This window comes from Monodon monoceros, unplaced genomic scaffold, assembly GCF_005190385.1.
Source record: "Monodon monoceros isolate NGI ecotype Baffin Bay Population unplaced genomic scaffold, NGI_Narwhal_1 Super_Scaffold_12, whole genome shotgun sequence".
Classification (NCBI taxonomy): Eukaryota; Metazoa; Chordata; class Mammalia; order Artiodactyla; family Monodontidae; genus Monodon; species Monodon monoceros.
In genome coordinates this window covers 146,101,310-146,120,542 of record NW_021703768.1, presented here as the reverse complement: position 1 = coordinate 146,120,542, position 19,233 = coordinate 146,101,310, and the positions used below count along the sequence as shown (strand labels likewise).

Here is a 19,233-nt window from a genome sequence, read left to right as displayed (position 1 = left end):
GCAGTAATACTTGGTTCATGAAACTGCAATATACAGAGAGGTGAAATAAATAGCTTATATATATATAATATATATAATATAGCTGGTTTTAAAATATTCCCTTATTCATTGGTGTACTAGGTCACGTGAGTCATGGAAGGTTGATAGCAGCATCCTCCAAAACTGTGAGCAATGCAGGGTCACCATGATTGGACGAGGCCGTCTGTCGTCGGAAGTCGAGGCGCCGAGAATTCCGAGGGGCACACCTTCCCTGCGCGGTGTCTCGGGGCAGCTTGCAGCAGACAATAAATAAATGACTGCAAACCAGAGAGCGATTTTTGTTGGGAGTCTGGGGCAGGGACAGGGGATTGGGAAAGAGGGGGGAGTATGTTGGGGGTGAGGGGATACTACTTTCTCTTTGTTTTTCTCTCTCTCTTTTTTGTTCTTTTTGCTTTTTTTGTCTTTTTTTTGTCTTTCTTTCTTTTTTTTTTTTTTTTTTTTTGCTTTCAGAACCTTTGGGAAAAAGGACTTTGGTTTCTCAGAGTGTCGTTTTCCTCATTCAAGTCCTCCTCTGGGGACAAGTTTAGAGTTGTCTGTTCCTAGAGAGACACAAGCACCTGTGTGTTGACAACAGTCCCTTGGTGTGAGTCTTTTGTCATAGGGAGTTTCAAGTCAACAATAAAATCCTTATCGCTCCCCTCCCCCAAGAATTTTGGTTCAGTTTTTTGTCTTCTTTTAAACACAATATACAAAAATAGAAATTCTTCCTTATTTTTCATGTAAAAATATTCCTCTGATTGCAGTTCTCTGTGAGTGTGAGTGTGGGCTGGGGAAGCCTGGCGGGGCCACAGCGGGGCCAGCCTAGCCGGGGTGTGTGGGGCGGATCCGCCGGGACCGCTTGGTCACTGTGGTGTACTTGAAGGGCTTCTGCAGCTCTGCCTGTCCCTTGGGGTAGCGCTTCATGAAGTGGACGTCCTGCTGGTTCTCCCGGGTCTTGGGGCCCTTCCGTGGCCGCCCCTTCTTGGTGAAGCCCACGTACCAGCCAGAGTACTTGGCCGACATCAGGGCTGTGTAGTTGTTCTCCAGGACCTTCTCGATGAACACACACTCTTTGCTGGTGCCATCGGGCTGCAGGAAGAGAGAGGAGGAGGTGAGAAGGGGGAGGGCAGGCACAAGGGACAGAGCTATGTAGAGAGGGCATGAGCAGGTGGCCAAGGCTTGGGGTCATGGAGTAGAGAGGGCCTGACCCAAGCTTTGGCCTCAGCAATTTTACTCCCTGGATCTATGGAGTGGATTTGTCATACTAGCCCCTGCATCCTTCCCTACTCACCAGTTAGGTAACACCCTCCCATTACCACTCAGGGATCCATCTCTTCCACTCTCCGTACTGTAACCAGGGGCTTCCACCTCAGCTCTACTAGAACAAGAGGCCTAGACCTGACCAATCAAAACATTATTTCCCATGACTCGTGCAGAGCACAGCACGTGGCCTGAGCCATCCAATCAGCGTTCCTCGAGACCCTTGTGTACGTAATCCCCAAAATCACAGGCCGATTTACACTTGGGAAACATGTAATGCTGAAGCTAAGGCAGCCATTGTACCACCATGAAGGGAAATTCTGTCTGACGACAAAGCCAGCTTGGAGCAAGGAAAGACGAGAGGAAGAGAATGACAGAAACCGCGTCTTCCTCACACCTTTTAGCTTCTGGACCGAGCTGCATCTGAGGTTCAAGTTACCTCACTGTTATGTGGGCTAACAATATCTCATGTCCTTTAAAAACAGTTGAGAGCGTCCTACCACATGCAACAGAAAGGAGTCCCAAGTGATGTGCACTAAACCTGAGATGAAGCCAACCACTCAACTGCCAATCAACTCCACTGTTATATAGTTAAATATAAATTCCATTACATGTGGGATGCGGTACATCTTAATGTTTGGTGTGAAGAGTGGTGGGAGCCTCTAAAAATAAGAGTTTGGGCATGGCCAAACTTCAAAGCCTGTAGCCGTGGTTCTGAGATTTCAGGGTCCCAGGTGAGCTCCCTGGGAGACTATGCTAGGCAAGGAGCACTAGATTCAGAGTCAGAAGTCGAATCAACTCTAGCACTTCCTTATGTGACCTCGGGCTAGTTAATTCCACTCTAAACTTTGGATTCCTCGCCTGGATCAAAGAGGGAAAACGACTCCTGCGCCATAGAGATGTTATGAGGAATGACGCTTATAAATGAGCCTGGCACACAGTAGGAACTTGTTAAATTATTCCTGAAGAGCAGGTGGTTTGGACAGTCTGGCCTCCCTCCTTGGATCTGGACAAAGAGTGGTGCGAAGCAGGCTTTGAATCTCCTCCTTGAGAAAGTCGAGTTGCTCTATGTGGAAGAGTGGGAAACACACAAAGTTGGAAGGCCTGAATTAGCAGCACTTGAGTTTCCAGCTAACATCTCCAAATTTAGGCCGGGCCCACTCCTCGTTACAGACGGATGCCCAGCCAAGTTGGAAGCCCAGCGGTCTGGCTGTGCGTGGAGACTGAGGTGCGAGTTCCAGCCTTTTGTTTGAAGTGGAAAACGGGCTGGAGCTTCCAGGAACGTTCACCTTTGAGCAGAGGGCAAGTTTGGGCCCTGCAGACAAAGTGCTGAACTCCGCAGAATGGGACAGGCAGGGTAAGAAAACATTCTCTGGAGGAGAGATCTTTTGAGGAGGCTGCAGAGTGGGCAGGGGGGTAGGGCCTGGGAGACACACACAGGACCCAGAGGACATTAGGGACTGGGTGAGGAGTGAGGGACTATTGTGAGGGAAGCAGGGCATATGTGCAAGGCTGATAGGAAGGAGTGGTCTCTGGGCTCTGGGCCCCCCATGAATAATTCTGGAAGCTGCCTATCCAACCTGAGTCCAGGTCCCTTGGCTGGTTTCCATGGAACAGTCAGAGCAAACTGAATAAAGGCTACACCATGGCTGTTTTCCCACCCTAGAACATCTGCCTGGAAAACTGCTTTCAACCTTCAAGGCTCAGTTCAGTAACCACCTCCCCTGGGAAGCCTTCCCTGACTGCCATCTAGCTCCCTGGGTATTTCCTCCTCTTCCTTCAAGGCTCCATTTAAGCACCAGGCTTTACTGAACTCACATACTCCATTTTCCGAAACCCCTCGACACCCATTCCTTCTCCCGCCGCCCCCCAACAGAGCAATTCTGTATCTGCCTGCCTCTTCATCAGCCCAAGAGCTTCAGGAGGTCAGGACTGCTTCTCAGTTGCTCTCCTGGCTCAGCACAAATCTTAGCCCAAGACAGGGGTGCCCAGAGCATTTGTGGTTAAATGGATGAGAGTTCTGCTGGGATAGAAATGGTGGGGTTGACACACGAACGGGTTTTCCTCCAAAAGAAAATGGACTCTGCCTCCTGGATCTCTTACGAATGTTCCAGAGACAGTCATGAGCTATGAGAGGCCCCTCCTCTGGGGGATGTGCCGAGAAGAGTGAGCAGAGGGCTGGAGCTCTCTGCCTGCCAGCCTTGGTCTCCCTCCTCATCCATTCACTCACATTCAGAATTTATTGATTGCCAACTACAGGCCAGACATTTCCACATGCATTGTCTCATTTAATCCTCATAACTTGCTAAGGTAGACTCTACCTGGTAGAAGAAAACTGTTCAAAGAGGCAAAAATGGCTTTCCCAAGGTCACGGAGCTTGTTAAGTGGCAGAGCCAGGATTTGAACCTGCGTTTGCCACATGTAGCTCGCGTCTCTGCTGTCTAGCGCCAGACAGGCCCATGAGGAGAAAGGGTATGGAAGAGTGGGTGCTGCCCATCAAAACACCTCCCCTCCCCCAGGCCCACAGAGCCACCGTGGGCATGAAGCAAGAACTCGGAGGTTCAAGGGCCAGCACACTGCCTGGCACACGTGCTCATTCACGTCTGGGTTGAGGATCTGGGCTTCAGGCTGAGATTCCTGACACTCCAGAGGTCAGGAGCCCCTTGGGAGGAGCCATGGGGCCTATGATGGTCACAAGTTCCCCACCATGAACTCAGACCCAGTGGATAAGAAGCTAACAGTAGGCTGTCCTGGGGCTTGACCCTCACCTCTGCTGAGTACCTCTATAACCCTGCTTACGGCCTGCAGAGATTTTAAAAAACACATATGCATGGGCCTCACCTCTGAAAATGCTGACAGATCATCAATATTTAGAGAGTAAGTGAATAGCCCATCCCAGAACCTTGGTGATTTAGTAGAATTTGATCATCTCTCCCCCTCTGCCACCTCCAACCTCCTTCTTTCCAAACTGGAGTCCTATTCCTTCTATTTGACCTGAAGACTGAATCCTGATCACATCATTTGGCCCCTAGATCTAATCTTCCTTGAAACTAGAACTACTCCCTGGACGTTTTTAGTTACATAGGCAAAAAAGTCCTTTTATGCTTAAAGGCATTTTGAATTGGGTTTCAGTCACTTCCAACCAAAGCAGTCTTCACAAAGATACAGTGGTAGGCAGGGTACCCTCTGCCCTGAAAGGGTCTGGGGCCCTATGTTGCCCCAAAGAGGACACACCAGTAATCACACAGGAGGGGGCAGATGAGAAAAATCCATCTGGGTTGAATGTCCACAAATGGGGAAAAACTGCCTAGTACATAGTGTTTGACGCTCAACAACTCTTTATGGAATGAAAGGAAGTACTATCTCCTAGGTCAGGTGGACGTGGGGTCCAGAGAGGTGGCAAGGAGAAGCGGGGGAGAAGAGCTCTGGTATATGATGGGTACAATGCAGCAGAGGGAGTAGCACAGCCAAGGGTCTGGAACATTGGCAAAGGCTCTGCTGGGGGCTCAGCCAGATGTGTCCAGCTGTGGTCAGATATGTAGAAGACTGACACCCAGGGTCAAGACCATCCAAGGAAGCTATCCTGTTGAGCCAAAGGAGCCAGAGCCTAAGCTGAGGTCAAGGAGTCCCACAGGTGAAGGACCTGGCTTCAAAGAGGAAGGTAAGTCATGTTTAACAAGTAAGTGCCTACTAAGTGCCAGTGGTATCTTCCCATTTTACAGGTAAGGACACTGAGGCTCAGTGAGGTCAGGGCACTTGGATTCCTGGGCCTCATGTGGCTAATTCTGGCTGTAGGTTAAGAGTCAATCCTCAGAAAGCAAGCACCCACATTTCTATTTCTTTGGTGCCCCTGCAGCCCTTTGGGCAGGTACAAGAAGCATGATGGATGGATCCACAATTGGATGCAGCGGGGGATGCAGGCCCGAAGACAGACAGTGACAACCCAGGTTAACAGAACGGAGAGAGACGGCTGTGTGACGGGCTATGGGCTTCAGGGCGGGTGCGCTGACTGAGCAGTCAGTGAAGCCAGAGGCTATGGCAGGATGAGCCAGAACTCATGGCAGGATGGTCAAGGGAAGGGCAGTCCTGGCAAAGGGTACAGCATGCACAAAGCCTGAAGGCCCCCTCAGGGAGTAGAGGCTGGCAGTGCCATGTGTCCGTGACATAAGGACCACGAGGGCGGGGAAGCTCTCCCCGAGGAGTGTAGCCTTTCTCGGGTAGGTGGTGAGGACCCAGGGGCTGGTTCTGAGCTGAGCTGGGGGCAGAGGGTGGGGAAGACCTGATCCCTTTTGTGCTTTAGAAAGCCGAGGATGGGCACCGGGGAAAGGCCTGGAGGTGGAGCCTGAGGCCGCTGAGGAACATTATTCCCGAGAAGGTATGAGGCCAGAACAGAGGCAGGACTTAGGGAAGCAGCAGACACACCAGCTATCTAGAGTAATTCCAGGACTGGGGTCTGACCGGCTGGGGCGTCTGTGATGGAACAGCAACCCAAGGGCCTGGGGTTCCAGCTGCAGGAGCCAGAGAGTGAGGGGCGCTGGGCTAGGCAGAGGCCAACAGGGGGACCTGCCCAGGGCAAAGTCAGGACTAGGGTGCGGTGGGTTGGTGGGGCGCCCTTGGAGCCACCCAGGTCAGCCCAGAAGACCGGAAAGGGATGACGAGGGGGAGCTGCAGCAAGCGGGGCGGAGCGAGGGGAGGGGAGAGGAGGGGGCGGGCGGGGGCGAGCCTCCCTGGGCTACGCGGAGCCTCGCCGCCAGCTGAACCATCCCCAATATTAATGACGGGAGAGAGGGCGAGGGGGCAGGAAATCGGAGCCGGCTCCTGTGGAAGCGGTGACTCAGCGGCCAGCCGGCGGGCGGGCGGAGGGCGGCCGGCGGCGGGGAGCAGCCCGAAGGGACGGGGCTGTTCTTTTGACCCCAAGACGGCCCTCCTGGGGTCAAGATGCCGGGAACCGCGTAGACGGGGAGGGAGGGGCGCGCAGGCACTGGGCACGGCGGGCTGCAGCGCGGCCCCTCCTTTAAACAACAAAAAAAAAAGGTTGGGGGGAGAAAGCCGGGCGCACAACTGCAAGCAGGTTGGGCCTGGGAGGCGGCCCAGGCGGGCAGGAGAACAAAGCGCCTGACGCGGTGCTTGCCGCGCCGCCACAGGAAACGCACGGCCAGGCCAGGGCACCCGGCGCCCGGCCTGCCCGCCGCCCCTGCCCCGGACCCCCTCGCTGGCCGGCGGGCCGGCCTCGGGACGCGGAAAGTGAATCACTAATTAAAACCACTCCTTGGCATCCCGGGGCGGCGCTACATGGATTACTATTATTTTGCTCTTTGAGAAGCTCCAGTCGGTGTGGGCAGTGCTGCTGGATTCCTTTGCCTTCCAAACCGGGCTTTGAAGCCCGCCTACCTCTAGCGTGGGACCTGGGACAAGTGCCCGGATGTGGCCAAGCCTCAGCTTTCTCATCTGGGAAATGGGGATGGTGGCGGTACCAACCTCTTGGGATTATTTTGGAGCATTTTTGCTCAGTGCCCAGCAGAAAGCAGGTGCTCAATTAACAGAGGCTATTGGTACCGTTGTTATTAACAAATAATAAGCAACAATACCCTGGCTCTGTCCAGCCAGGTAACAAGTCCCTGGCCTGTTACCTTCTCTACCTGTTACCTTCTCTACCCTGGCCTGTTACCTTCTCTACAGGCACTTGGGAATGGGGGAGGGGAGACGGATAAGAATTGAGGGATTCAGCAATTCAAAACCATGGCTTAAACAGGAGTTGAGGTCATGCTTCCTTCCCCCCAACAAGGTGTAATAAATGCAAATCATCACCCAAGGTCTTGCCGCCAAGTAGAAGAAGCCATCCTCCTTGGAATCTGGGTCTACCCTCCACCCCCCACTCCACCTGTCCAGCAGAAGCCACAGCCCCCTCCAATATACAAACTGGATAGGGGGTGAGTCGGGTCCCTGCAGAGAGAAGGAAACATGGAGCGTGCCACTATAGAGCTACCACCAGTAATGCTTTCCACTGGAACATCCAAAGGAAGCAAGTGTATGAACTTCACAAACAGACACTAGGAAAAAGGGGGGCAGCATCAGTGGAGGCTCAGAACCCCTGGCATGTGGGTCCACACCCCACCCCTGCCCTAATTTGTTACATGCAGCTCTCTTGCCTATTCCAAAGTAATAAAATCTTCCTGAAATGCTAGAATCATGAGGCCCAGAGCTGACGAGGCTGCTGGGTTCCAGAGGCGCTGCTTTGAGGAGTCGTAAACCCCTGGTGATTGTTAAAACAATGCTGCAGCCCCTGCCCTTGGCCTAATGGTTCCCTGTTCCCAGACATCAGGTACATTCAGGCAGGGAGCCTCAGAACCCCTCGAGGATTCTCCCACTACCAAGCAAGCCAGAGCTCCACATCCACCAGGAGAGATCAGGGCCCTGCGTGCTCACCAAAGTCACAGCCACAGATACCTCGGCCTGACAGGCTGCAGGTGCGGGGACAGAGAAGTCCCTGGGACACACACACGCACGCGCACACACACACACACACACACACACACACATTCATGGGGCCTGTTTTCCATTTGGGAATGATAGGGCCCTGGATGCACTGTTCCAGCTACCCAGAGCTGCTGGGGGACCCACCCAATCTAGACCATCACTTACCTTCCCCACAAGCTTGCCTTTCCGGTTCATACACAGGTAGAATTCCGTCTCCTTGCCCTTGATCCGGACTTGACTACCGAAGGTATCTGTCTCCACTAGGAGCTGGGCTTCGAAAGGCAGAAGGAGAACAAGACACATTTTTTTACCAGGGGCAATGGCTGGCCTAAAGACTCAGTGACATGATCCCTGACCCTGTCCCTGGACCTCCCACTGCCCCCAAATCAGGCATGGGGGATGCCTCTGACAGGTCTCTCGGGAGCACCCTGCCCCTTAGGCAGGGAGAGAAGCTGTCTGACACCTGTTCCCCGACTCCCAGCCTCTCTTGACTCCACTTGGGACCCAGATCGCCCCTTGTGGCTGAAGACCAGTGTGCCTTCTCCTCCCCTCATCATCCACTTCCCCTCCTCCGCCAATACCCTTCCCCAAGGCAGGACAGACAGCCACACAAATAACCCCAGAAAAGCAGCAGTCCCTGGACTAAGGGGTCAGACATTCAGAGGCACGTGAGCTCACACAGGCATGCACACCACACACACACACACACACACACGCACACAAAACACACACATACACACCTTGCCTTGTGGAATGCCAAGCTGCTTCCTCCAAAATTTAGGTCACAGGCCCCTTCCTCCAGGGAAAACAACAGCTGGAGAGTCCCCTCCCCTCTGGGGATATGGGTGAGGGAGTGCCCTGGCCACTTGAAGTGGGGAAAGGTCAGGGAGGGGTGTTTCGAGTCCCTGGGGAAAGGAGGCTATCTGCATAATATTTCACCTTCCTCAATCAAGGCCACCAAGGCTGAAGAATAACTACCTCCCAGGAGCCCGGAAGTCCCAACCAGGACCCAGTACCCCCTGGTGAGGAGTGGGAGGCCCCATGCTAAACCATCTATGCTCCACAGAGCCTCCCTCAGGATGGGGGTGTCCAGAGCTGATCCCCAAAGGCCTGACTAAACAAGGACCTCAAGTGGCCAAAGGGTGACTGCCTCTTGATTAGGCATACTGTGAGACCCCTCCCTGTCCCTCTGGCAGTCCACATTTTCTCCTCAGTAAGGTGCTGTGTGACTTTGGCAGGTCATGTGCCCTCTCTGAACCTGAATCCCTGTGCCTGGATTTCCCACCACCACCACCCCCTTCTTTGCCTATGACGCACCCCCCATTCTCACCCTCCCTCCCCTGACTCTTTGCTTCCCAGCACCTGCCCCTCCCTCACCCACAAAATTTTTATTTCAGTGACAAGGGACTTGCTTCTCAATAACAAAAATCATAGCCCTAAACACAGTATCCTTGGAGCCACAAAGAGTGTACCTCAGTGCCCCTAAAATATACTAGGTATGATTTTAATAAAAAAAAAGTTTAAATATATACCCTGGTGCCCTGCTGTGAAAATTAAAACCATCTGGAACTCAGGATTTCCAATAATTAATCTAGCCTTCCTTTGACACCACTACTAATTAAAATATGATACCCACCATTCCAAGGAAAAAAAGAAGAATTTACATAAAATTTAAAGATCTAACAAGAATTTAGTAATTCTAGGAACAAGGGTGGGGGGGCACATTCTTCTCTCCACCTTCCCCCATCCCTAGTAAACCACTGAGTTGAGAATGTTAACCAACACTGAGATAGGGGGTTACAAGCCCTTCATGTTCCCTGTTCCCCTTAACTCAAATTCCCCATTAACTCTCCTCTTAGCTTGGTCCCTGGGAACCAAGGGCCAAACATCACAGCAGCTCTGGGACATGCTTTCTGTATCTCCTCACAAAGCTCAGGCCCCTCACGGGATGGGGGTTGTTGGGGGGTCAGGAGGGTCCCCAACTCTAGGAGCTTCTGACAAAGGTAGCATGTGTAAGGGGATAGGTGAGAGCTTTGAAATGCACAGATATGGATATGAATCCCTGGCCCCACTTGTCACTGTATGACCTTGGGCCTCAGTTTCTTCATCTGTAAAATGGGAATAGTCATCTCCAATCTTCAACAGTTATGGTGAGGATTATATAAAATGATGCTGTAAAGGGCCTAGCACCCTGTTCTCAGAGGCTGGGTAGGGGAAGCTCAGTAATTATTGTTTAAGTTTCCTAATAACTGCAAAACAAAACTGGTTTCCCAGAAAAAAAAAAAGTAGTGGAAAAAAAATCGGATGTGTGTAAAAGGGCAGAGGTGGAGCAGAACTTGCCTCCCCAAGGTGTGCCCTCTGCCCTGAACTTCCTCAGCATCCTCCAGGGTCGCAGGCACCCCACAATGTGAGTGCATCAGAAAATGCCTTAGACTGGGATTCATGGGGCAATTCTGGAATTGCATCCTGGGGGTGTGACCTTGAGTAAGCCACACACCCCTCTGAGCCCCAGTTTCCTTACCCATGCAGTGGGAATGGGGCTTGACCCTATTCTGAATGTCTCTGGCATTGGAGAGGGGCAGGCATGGGAAACCCTAAGAAGAGGGTGAGGCCACAGGGCTGGGGCCCAGGCAACTCCAGGTGAGTCCAAGGGGGAAAAATGCTCTGTCTGCCCTCCCGTAGCACATGCCTGGGCCTCTGTCCTCAGAAGAGCTCCTACTGCACGCTGGATCTGGCTCCCATGTGAGCCTCCTAAAGTCACATATCCCCACAAGGTTGGGTACCTTTGTCCCCTTTTTACAGTGCAGGAAACTGAGGTTCAGAGAAGCAACCCAGCAGGAAGGGCTGACGTCAGGTCTGCCTGGCTCTCCCTGCTGGGGCCTGGGTCCCAGAGGAGGGTCCCCAGCTCTGGGGAGACTTGGCTCAAAGCACAACCGCCATCTCTCATTAACCACAGCCCATCTCAGGAAGCCCTGGCCTCTGCCTAAGCCATCCAAAGGGCCTGGGGCTGGGGCTGGACTGCACCTCCACCCCTGCAAGCCAGTCTCCCTCACCCCAGCGAGGGCAGGGTCTGCACCAGCCTCTGTGCCCAGGGAGCCAGAAATCTGTTCTTCCCCGACTGCAACAAGCCATGGAGTGACCTAGACTCCACTCAGCACATGACATAATGAGGAGCAAGCCGGGCCAGGATTATGTAAAGTCTTTGGGGAGTAATAGCAGCAGCATTTCTCAGAAAGAGAGGCTCCGCCCGCTCAGACCAGGTTTGCCCCAGAGCCTGCCTGGTCCTCAGCATCACGTTCCCCCTTCTCTTGACTCAAGCCCCAAGCCCCCAAGATGCAGCTCTCAGGAGCTAGCAACCTCATCTCCGCTCAGTTCCATTCTCGTGTCTGTCCCAGGCCAGGCGGGAGGGGTTGAGGATGGTATCTCGCCCCTCACCACCCTGGCATGCCCCCACCCTCTCTCTGCCACTCTTGTCCCCAGCAGTCTCTTCTCTACACAGCAGCCAGAGGGATCCTTTTAAAATATAAAATTAATTGTGCCTCGTCCCTGCTAAAGCCTCCTATGGATCTCCAACCCACTAAAAACCCAGACTCTTTACGGGGACCCGGAAGGGGCACGTGGTCTGGCCCCTGCTGCCTGCTCCCACCTCCCTCCCTCCCTCACAGCCCTCCAGCCACACAAGCCTCCTTACTGTTCCTGCTCTAAGACACTAAGCACACTCCCACCTCAGGGCCTTTGCACTTTTCCTCTGCCTGGAGATTGCTTTGCCCAGAGCTTCCCATAGTGGCTTCTCACTTCCTAGGTTGACATCTCAGCTCAGATGCCACCTCCTCAGAGAGGCCTTCCCTGGCCATGCTGTCCCATGTTGCACTATCCTCCCAGTTCAGCTCTAGCCACCCCCTGCTCCATTTTCTTTCTTTTTTTTTTTTTTTTTTTTTGTGGCACGCGGGCCTCTCACTGTTGTGGCCTCTCCCGCTGAGGAGCACAGGCTCCGGACGCGCAGGCCCAGCGGCCACAGCTCACGGGCCCAGCCGCTCCGCGGCATGTGGGATCCTCCCGGACCGGGTCACGAACCCGCGTCCCTTGCATCGGCAGGCGAACTCCCAACCACTGCACCACCAGGGAAGCCCCCAGCCCCGCTCCATTTTCCTCACAGCTCTTCCCCAAGTTGTTTTATTTGCTACCTTTTCTATTGTCTGTCTCTATCCACTGGAAGGTAAGCTCCATGAAGGCAGGCCCTTAACTGTCTCATTCACCACTGTGGTTTCTAGCACCTAGCCCATACCTGGCTCACAGCAAATGACCAATAAGTAAATTTTAGTAAGTGCATAAAGGGCTTGGTGAGGTAGGTATGAATAAAGCTACTTAAAAGTTAAAGCAAATGAGATTCAGGGAGGTAAAGGGACTTGCCTAATGGTACACAGGTAGTAAAAGCAGGGTAGAAGTTCAAACCAAGTCTCTGATTCCAGGTCAATGCCCTTAGCAACTCTTCCCTCTACCCACCCACCCCACCGTGTTACTCCTGCCACTCACTAGAACTCTGAGCTCCTACCCACCCATCCTTACAACAATCCCAGGAGATTAGAACTATTTTTTTATTATCCCCATTTTACAGGTGAGAAAATTGAGTCCCAAGGTCAGACAGGGATGAAGTTAAAACGCAGGCAGGATTCAAACCCAGGCAGGCTAACACGGAAGTCTGGGTCTTAGCCTGTCTCCCCCACCGGTCACTTCTCCTCCACACCAGTCCCTTTCCTGGGGGAGTTAGTGAGCGAACGAACAACAAAGGCAGGCAGAGAAGGTCTTCACTTGACCTCACCTTCTTGAGGCAGAGGTCTGTGGGTTGGGGTGCCCAAAGAGCCAAAGGTTGGGGCCCATCCCTCCTCAGCTCCGCTTCCAAATGACCTTGAGGGAGGAAGGGGTGCCAACGGTCACCCTGAGGAAAATACCTTCGAGCTGATTCTGGGAGGTGGGGGAGCCCATAGGAGCACCCAAGTCTGGGTTCAAACCGCAGCCAGAGAGGCATGAAATGACTTCAGATCTGGTTTTGACTAGAAGGAAAGGTTGCACGCACCAGAGGGTGAGTGAGTGCAGGATGGGGGGGTTCCACAACCCAGCTCCCCTGAAGGCAAATTCCACAGAGCCTGTCTTACCAGGGCCCAGCACAGAGCAGAAGCCCAGCGCCTGCCCATGGCTGGGGGCCAGGAGCTCGAAGGACCCAATCCCTTCTCCAGCATTGAGAGAGGAAAGCAGAAAAGGAAAAAGAGAAAGTGGAAGAAAAAGGAGCCAGAAAGAAAGCCCTTTCAATAAGAACTCATGCTGTCTTTTTTTCCCCGTTTCTCTTAAATGCGTGGAGTAACAATGACAATTAACAAAACAAAACAAAAACTGTTAATACTTATTTGAGCATTTACCATCTGTCAGGCACTGTGCTTGGAGTCTGAATGTGGAATGTCTCATTAGATCCTCACAACAACCCCATGAGGTAGGCACGATTACACCCATTTTACAGATGAAGAAACTGAGGCCCTGAGCAGTTAAGTTACTTGCCAGAGTCACGCAGTAGGACCAGGATTTGAACACAGACAGAGGAACTCCGGAGCTAGCCTGAGACAGAGAGATTCAGACAGAGGTGAGCAGAGCAGGACAGACATCAGGCAGGTCAGCCATGGCAGAGAAAAAAGAAATGACTTTGATGGATGGATTGATTGCCTGATTCCAGTGTGATTCCCTAGCTGGGCTTCCCTGCGGGCAATCCATAGCCTCACTTTAAAGACTTTTGGTTTGAAGGGTAGGAAACGACAGGGAAAGACCAAGAGGCAGACAGAGAGCCAGACAGACACATACAAAGAGGAACACAGAAGATCCAGAGAAAGGGAACTGGAAAAAGCTAAGCAGGAGAATTGGTTTCTTTTCCCCCAAGCCTCGGGGGTTAAATCCCCAAGACCTGAGAGAGCAGTGGGGGAGCTGGGAGCCAGTGAGAGGCTGGGCAGAGCTGGCCGTATCCAGACCCTGCACGGGGTGGCCAGAAGCCGGCCAGCCGGCCGCTACAATTCCAGTGCTGACAATGCTGCTGGCCACTCTCCAGGCACCATCCTCCAGCGAGGAAACGTCCTTGCCACAAAAGGCACTGGGAGGTCACACCAAATCATACTCCCTTCCTCCCCTCTGAAGGTGGACCAGGTCGAGGCGAGGGGAAGGGAAAGAAGTGGGGGTGGGGGGAAGGAGCCCCTTCTGGAGATGTTTCAGCATCACTATCCTCACACACCCACACACACCCACTGTGGCCTTTCCCCAAAGATGCCCATGGTTCCCCTTCTCCTAAAGTCCCCCAAGGAGGTTCGCAGGCCACGTGGGCGAGCTGGAAAGGAAGAGAGAAAGGATCAATAGGATCGATCGGGAGCTATATTTAATCCTAGCTGCATCTCTCATGTGGCCACTTGAGCTGCAGAGTCAGCGACGTGTGGGTGGCCACTCCTCACTGGGGACAGAAGTCGTGGAACATGAGCTCAGAGGGCAGGGGGTTCAGACAGAGATATTAATGCCCCTTCCCAGCTGGGAGCGCCCCTCGGGGAAGCTGGTCCTGTCGCTCACTGTATCCTTGTTGCAAGATGCAAGGCTGGCTGGAAGGAAGGATGGGAGAGGAGGACAGGAGAAGAGGAAGGGAGCACGGATTGCCCAGGTACCTACTGTGTGCTGGGCTCTGTGCCAGGCACTTGCCCCCGCCCCGGGGAAGTGGTCCCATCTACACTCCCGGACGCACACATGGGTCAGCCATGTATTCACTGGCCCAAGCCTGTACTGAACCGTTGTTTGTGGCTGGCTCTGTGCAGGGGACACAGCAGTGAACACAGTAGACTGAAGCGGCCTAGCCTTAGAGTTTGCACTGTAACAGGAGACACAGAGAGCGAATAACGAAATACTTACCAGAACCTCAGGTAGCAATAAGTGCTAGGAAGAGAAACATACCCACGAGAGGACAGAGACAGGAATTCCCTGATAAGGGGACAACCGAACGGTAGTCTGAGTGAGGCGAGGGAGCAAAAGCCATGGGGACATCTGGGAGAAGGGCATCCCCAGGTTGAGGACACAGCAAAGGCCCTTAGCTGGGGACATGCTTGGCGTGTTCCAAGGGCGGCAGGAAGCTCGCTGGGGCTGGAGCAGAGCGGGCAAGGACGGACGGGGCAGTAGAGCCCGAGGTTAGTGTGCTAGTCAAGAGCCAGGCTACACCAGGCCTTCCTGCAGAGCCAAGGACTTGGACTGCATTCTAAATGAGCTGAGAGCCTTTGACTAACGGAGTGACACAGTCTCACGTTTTGGACTGTGGTGTGGAGAAGGGACTATGGGCCGTCAGACTCAGAGAAAAGAATCTCTGCTGCCTCAACCACACCAGCCAGCCCAAAGGACCTGGCTCCTTGCTCCAGCACGGCCCTGCAGCAGGTACCAGGATGAGAGAAATGGGGACCAGAGGGCCCCCTCCCACTTCCAGCAAAAGCCCTGGAAGACCCCACATACTTTCCTAGGTGAGTCACGCAAGTCAGCCCCTGATTGTGCTTTGCGTGGCCCCGTAATTATTTTATTCATTTATCCAGTAACCTTTAAGGGGGGCCTGCTCTCAGGACATGTACTAGACATGCAGACAGGCAGAAAGGTCACTGCTTTCAAGGAGCTCACGTTCTCAGAGGGGCAAGGGTGAACGGGGGAGCTGCCTCGAGGGGCAGAGCCCATGCTGGGGCAGGCTGACTCCCTGTGACCCTGAGCAGTGGTGACACAGCTGGAATCACAGACTAATCCATGCCTAACTGGAACAAGCCCACACAGTACACACTCGGTGCCCTGCCCACGCCTTCCCACAATTGTGAGGAAACCCACTGGTGCAGGGACGGGATGGAAAGCGCCCAAGGGGACACAGAGAGTGAGGGACCCAGGCTCTCCCTACTCAGAGTCAGCCCTTGGAAAGGAGAAGGGGCTCTCGCCTGGGGGCTCCCTGAGGGCTGGGCCTGGGCGGCCTCACTCACCGCTGTATCGCCCAGTGAGGGAGGGATCCAGGTGTGAACCGAGAGACCGGGCCGCACGCAACAGAAGGGTCGAGATACCCTTCCGCACCCAGCCTGAGACGGCAGCCAGAGCATGGCCAGTCCGCCCTGCTGCTCGGAATCATGCTGAAGAAGCCTCTTCTAAACTGCAGCTGATATGCCAGGGCCCCACTAAGGGGAGAGAAGCAGTATCCCTTCTGGAAGCCCCACGAATCCGTTCTCGAGAGGGGAAACCTTCACCTGAGCCTATGACGGTATCCCCCTGCCGCCATACAACAGCACGGAGTTCAGGTGGTTATTATGAATATTCTTGCTTTAATAATCATATACTCTTTGAGAATAAGATATTCTCTCATTTCAATTACCCCATTTTACAAAAGAGTAAACAGGACCAGAAAGGCTCACACACACCTAAGGTCTCCAGCTCGTAAGTGGTGGAACTGAGATTCCAATTCCATTCGACTCCAGAATCCACATGCCCACCCTCTCAAAAGACCACCTCCCTGGCTATCACAGCCCCTCCGGAGGCCTGCTTGGGGATGTTCCGGGCACTGTCAGTCCTGGGAGGCTGGCCTACTGCAAAACCTTGGGTGTTCTGGCCTTTTTTTCTTAATCAAGTAGAGGAGCCCTTTTCTGCAAATGAAAATAGGCAGGAATATCCAACCACGTGGCTTATAAAAGCAGAGTTGCTCCCACACCACCATCCCCGGTGCTGGGGCCCCTCCCCCTCCCTGAGGGCTGGCTCAGCTGACCCCAGGTGCTCCTCTGCTGAGACTCAAGTCCCACCACCCAGCAGCCCTGCTTCCTGTAGCCAGGGGGTGCTGACACCTCCACATCCCAGCTGAAGGGCATCAACCTTGGAGGCAGGTAGAGTGGGGCCTTCTCATCCTTGCTTAGCAGGTGAAGAAACCAGGCCCAGAGCCAGACATGCTTGTCCCCCGCACTGGGGGCTGCTCAGCGACCGAGCTGCCACTGGAACCCAGGGGTCCTGCCTCCTGGCCCAGTGCTGTTTCTTCAAGGTGGCAACTACCTGCAGGACAAAGGTGACCAGGACCAAGGGCAGGAAGGGGAGGGGCTGATGTAATAATCCCGGGTGGGCAGGGTGGCCCTCCCCCAGTTCCTGGCCGGCCAGGTGTCCCACTACCTAAGCCTTTAGCCCCCTGGCCAGCATACCTCTCCCTCCAGAGCCGAACCTAAAGCTAAGAAAGTCCTGCATTCCTAGAACAGCCAACCTCAGGGCCCTCAGAGTGCTCTGGGAAAGCTTCAGGGAGCCATGGGGAGAAACTCTTGCAGAATAGCCTGGTGTAGAAGCCTGGCTGACATCTATGCAGATCTCACCGAAGACCGCTCACGGCTGCAAAGTCGGCCAAGAGCTCCTGGGCAGGGCACCCAGACAAAGGTGGGCCTGCATCTTGCACCTACCTGCCTGTGGGGTCTAGCGCCTCGGGACGCTGTCAAATCTGAGATTCTGAGTGTTTTACAGACTCAGATCTGAGATTCCGGGCGTTTCTGGGGATTCCAGATTCCAGGCATTTATAGGGATTGTTTATACTTGGTGTTTGCTGAAATTCCCAGACTGCATTCTAACTGTGTATGAATGCAAGTCTCAGAAGACACCATTCTTTCAGCTGGATGGAGCCCTGAGAAGGAGGGAGCAGGTTCTCAGACCATCCTGGGCCCCCTGGCCTGACTGAGGACTACTGGCTGCCCCTCCCCCACAGGCAGGGCAAGCCTCTATCACAGCCCCATCCTCCTGCCCGGCTTGGCCACATAAATCACCCTCCCAATAATATTTGTATTGATTATCTAGATTGGAAGCCTCAGTTGGCTCCATTGTCTCACTTCCTCTCCCAGGGCTCACAGATGGGATCCCTTCACCTCATCTGCGTTTCTAATGCGACATTTAAATAGAGCAGCCTCAGCGGCCAGCAAGGCCCCTGGCTGCCCTGGGTGTTGGGGGATTGGAGGAATGATAAACATATTCCCTGACAGAGAATCATTAAATCTAGAGTTTGTGGAGCTGGAGGAGAAGCCAAGACGGGCGAGTCCCTGGATACTCCAGGGGTGGTCCCCCAGCACCACCAGGGCGCTTGTTAGACATGCAGGGCTCAAGGCCCCAACCCAGACTCTCTGAATCAACATCAGCATTTTAATGAGAACCCTCAGTGATTCCGACGCATGTTAGTGTTTAAGAAGCGCTGCTCTGGTACAGCCCTTGTAATGTACAGAGGGAAGCTGAGGCTCAGAGAAGGCAAGGTTACACAGCAGGTGAGATCCCCCGAGTCTCCAGTGCAGGCAGAGGAAATGAGAGGACAAGTGGCTTCTGGAGGGAGGGGCCGGCCATTTCTGGCCTCCTCTCCCTCCCAAGCTCTTGACTCCTATCTCAGAGCCTGGACAGATGGTTCAGACCAGAGTCTGACCCCCCTGTACTCTCCCAGCCTGGAGGGGCCAGCCAGAGCTCCGGGGACTCCCCAGGAGGGCACCTCCCTCCCGCCCCAGCCAGCCAGCTGCCCCTTCCCTGGCAGCAACTGGACAGCAGATCCCAGGGAAAACCAGCACCTGGGTCTGCCCAGCACAGCCAGGCGTCCACGGAGGGGGGGCACAGAGAGACGAGGCCCCAGAGAGGCGGCCAGCAGAGGGCCTGGGAGAGGTGGGGAGGAGGGATGGAAAGCTGTGGTCGGAGAAAGGGAAGCAGGGAGAAAGACAGAGATGGTGAGGAGGGGGGAGACAGAGAAATGGACAGAAACAGCCAGAAGGAGGGGAGAAGGACTCAGAGAGAGAGATGCCCAGATAAAAGGAGAAGCAGCCAGACTGAGAAAGGAAGAAGGGGGACGAGGGAGGGAGGGATGGAGGCAGTAAAGAGTGATGGGGCAGGAGAAGGGAGGGGAGGCAGCTGGCCTGGAGAAGCAGGAGCCCAGCGTGGCCCAGCCCTGCCCAGCCCGGCCTGGCCCAGCCCCCAGTGACGGTGCAGCTGCCACACTTGGGCCCTACCATGAGGTCAGTCCTGCCCCGGGGCTGAGGGAAAATAAATGGTGTCCAAGATAAAAGATCCAAGAAATTATTTGTCTTGCTGTCATGTCTTGACTGCAATGGGCAGGGGCTGGCGGGCAGACGGAGCATCATCTCGGAGAAACCCAGGCTGGCAGGCTCGGCCGCAGGCACGCACGTACTGTGGCCACCTACAGCCCCAGCTCCCCCCCACCCAAGGCTGGGGCCTGGGACACCTCCCAGAACCTGGGCCTGAGAAGGTAGGAAGCGATGGAGGTGTGGTCAGTATTTGCTCAGTGTCTGGCCCCTAAATCCCCTCCAGGCTCTAGGAGGGAGGAGTCCTGCCTGCTTCACTCACTGCTGAGGGTCTTTGTGGGGCTTAGGGAGGGAAGGGAGTCAGGGTTAGTTCACTGGGGGCTTAGGGAGGGAAGGGAGTCAGGGTTAGCTCACTGGG

General features: G+C 54.1%; 1 protein-coding gene across 1 annotated transcript in view; it reads right to left on the bottom strand.

Moving 5' to 3' along the window:
* Nucleotides 1–482: 482 nt before the first annotated feature.
* Nucleotides 483–19,233, bottom strand: part of FGF18 (fibroblast growth factor 18) — a 34,836-nt gene continuing 16,085 nt past the window's right edge. The window contains exons 4-5 of the mRNA XM_029218128.1: nucleotides 7,921–8,027; nucleotides 483–1,107 (exon numbers count right to left, since the gene is read on the bottom strand). Coding sequence (XP_029073961.1) covers nucleotides 841–1,107; nucleotides 7,921–8,027 — 374 coding nt within the window. The 3' untranslated portion in view covers nucleotides 483–840. The remainder of the gene's footprint in view (nucleotides 1,108–7,920; nucleotides 8,028–19,233) is intronic.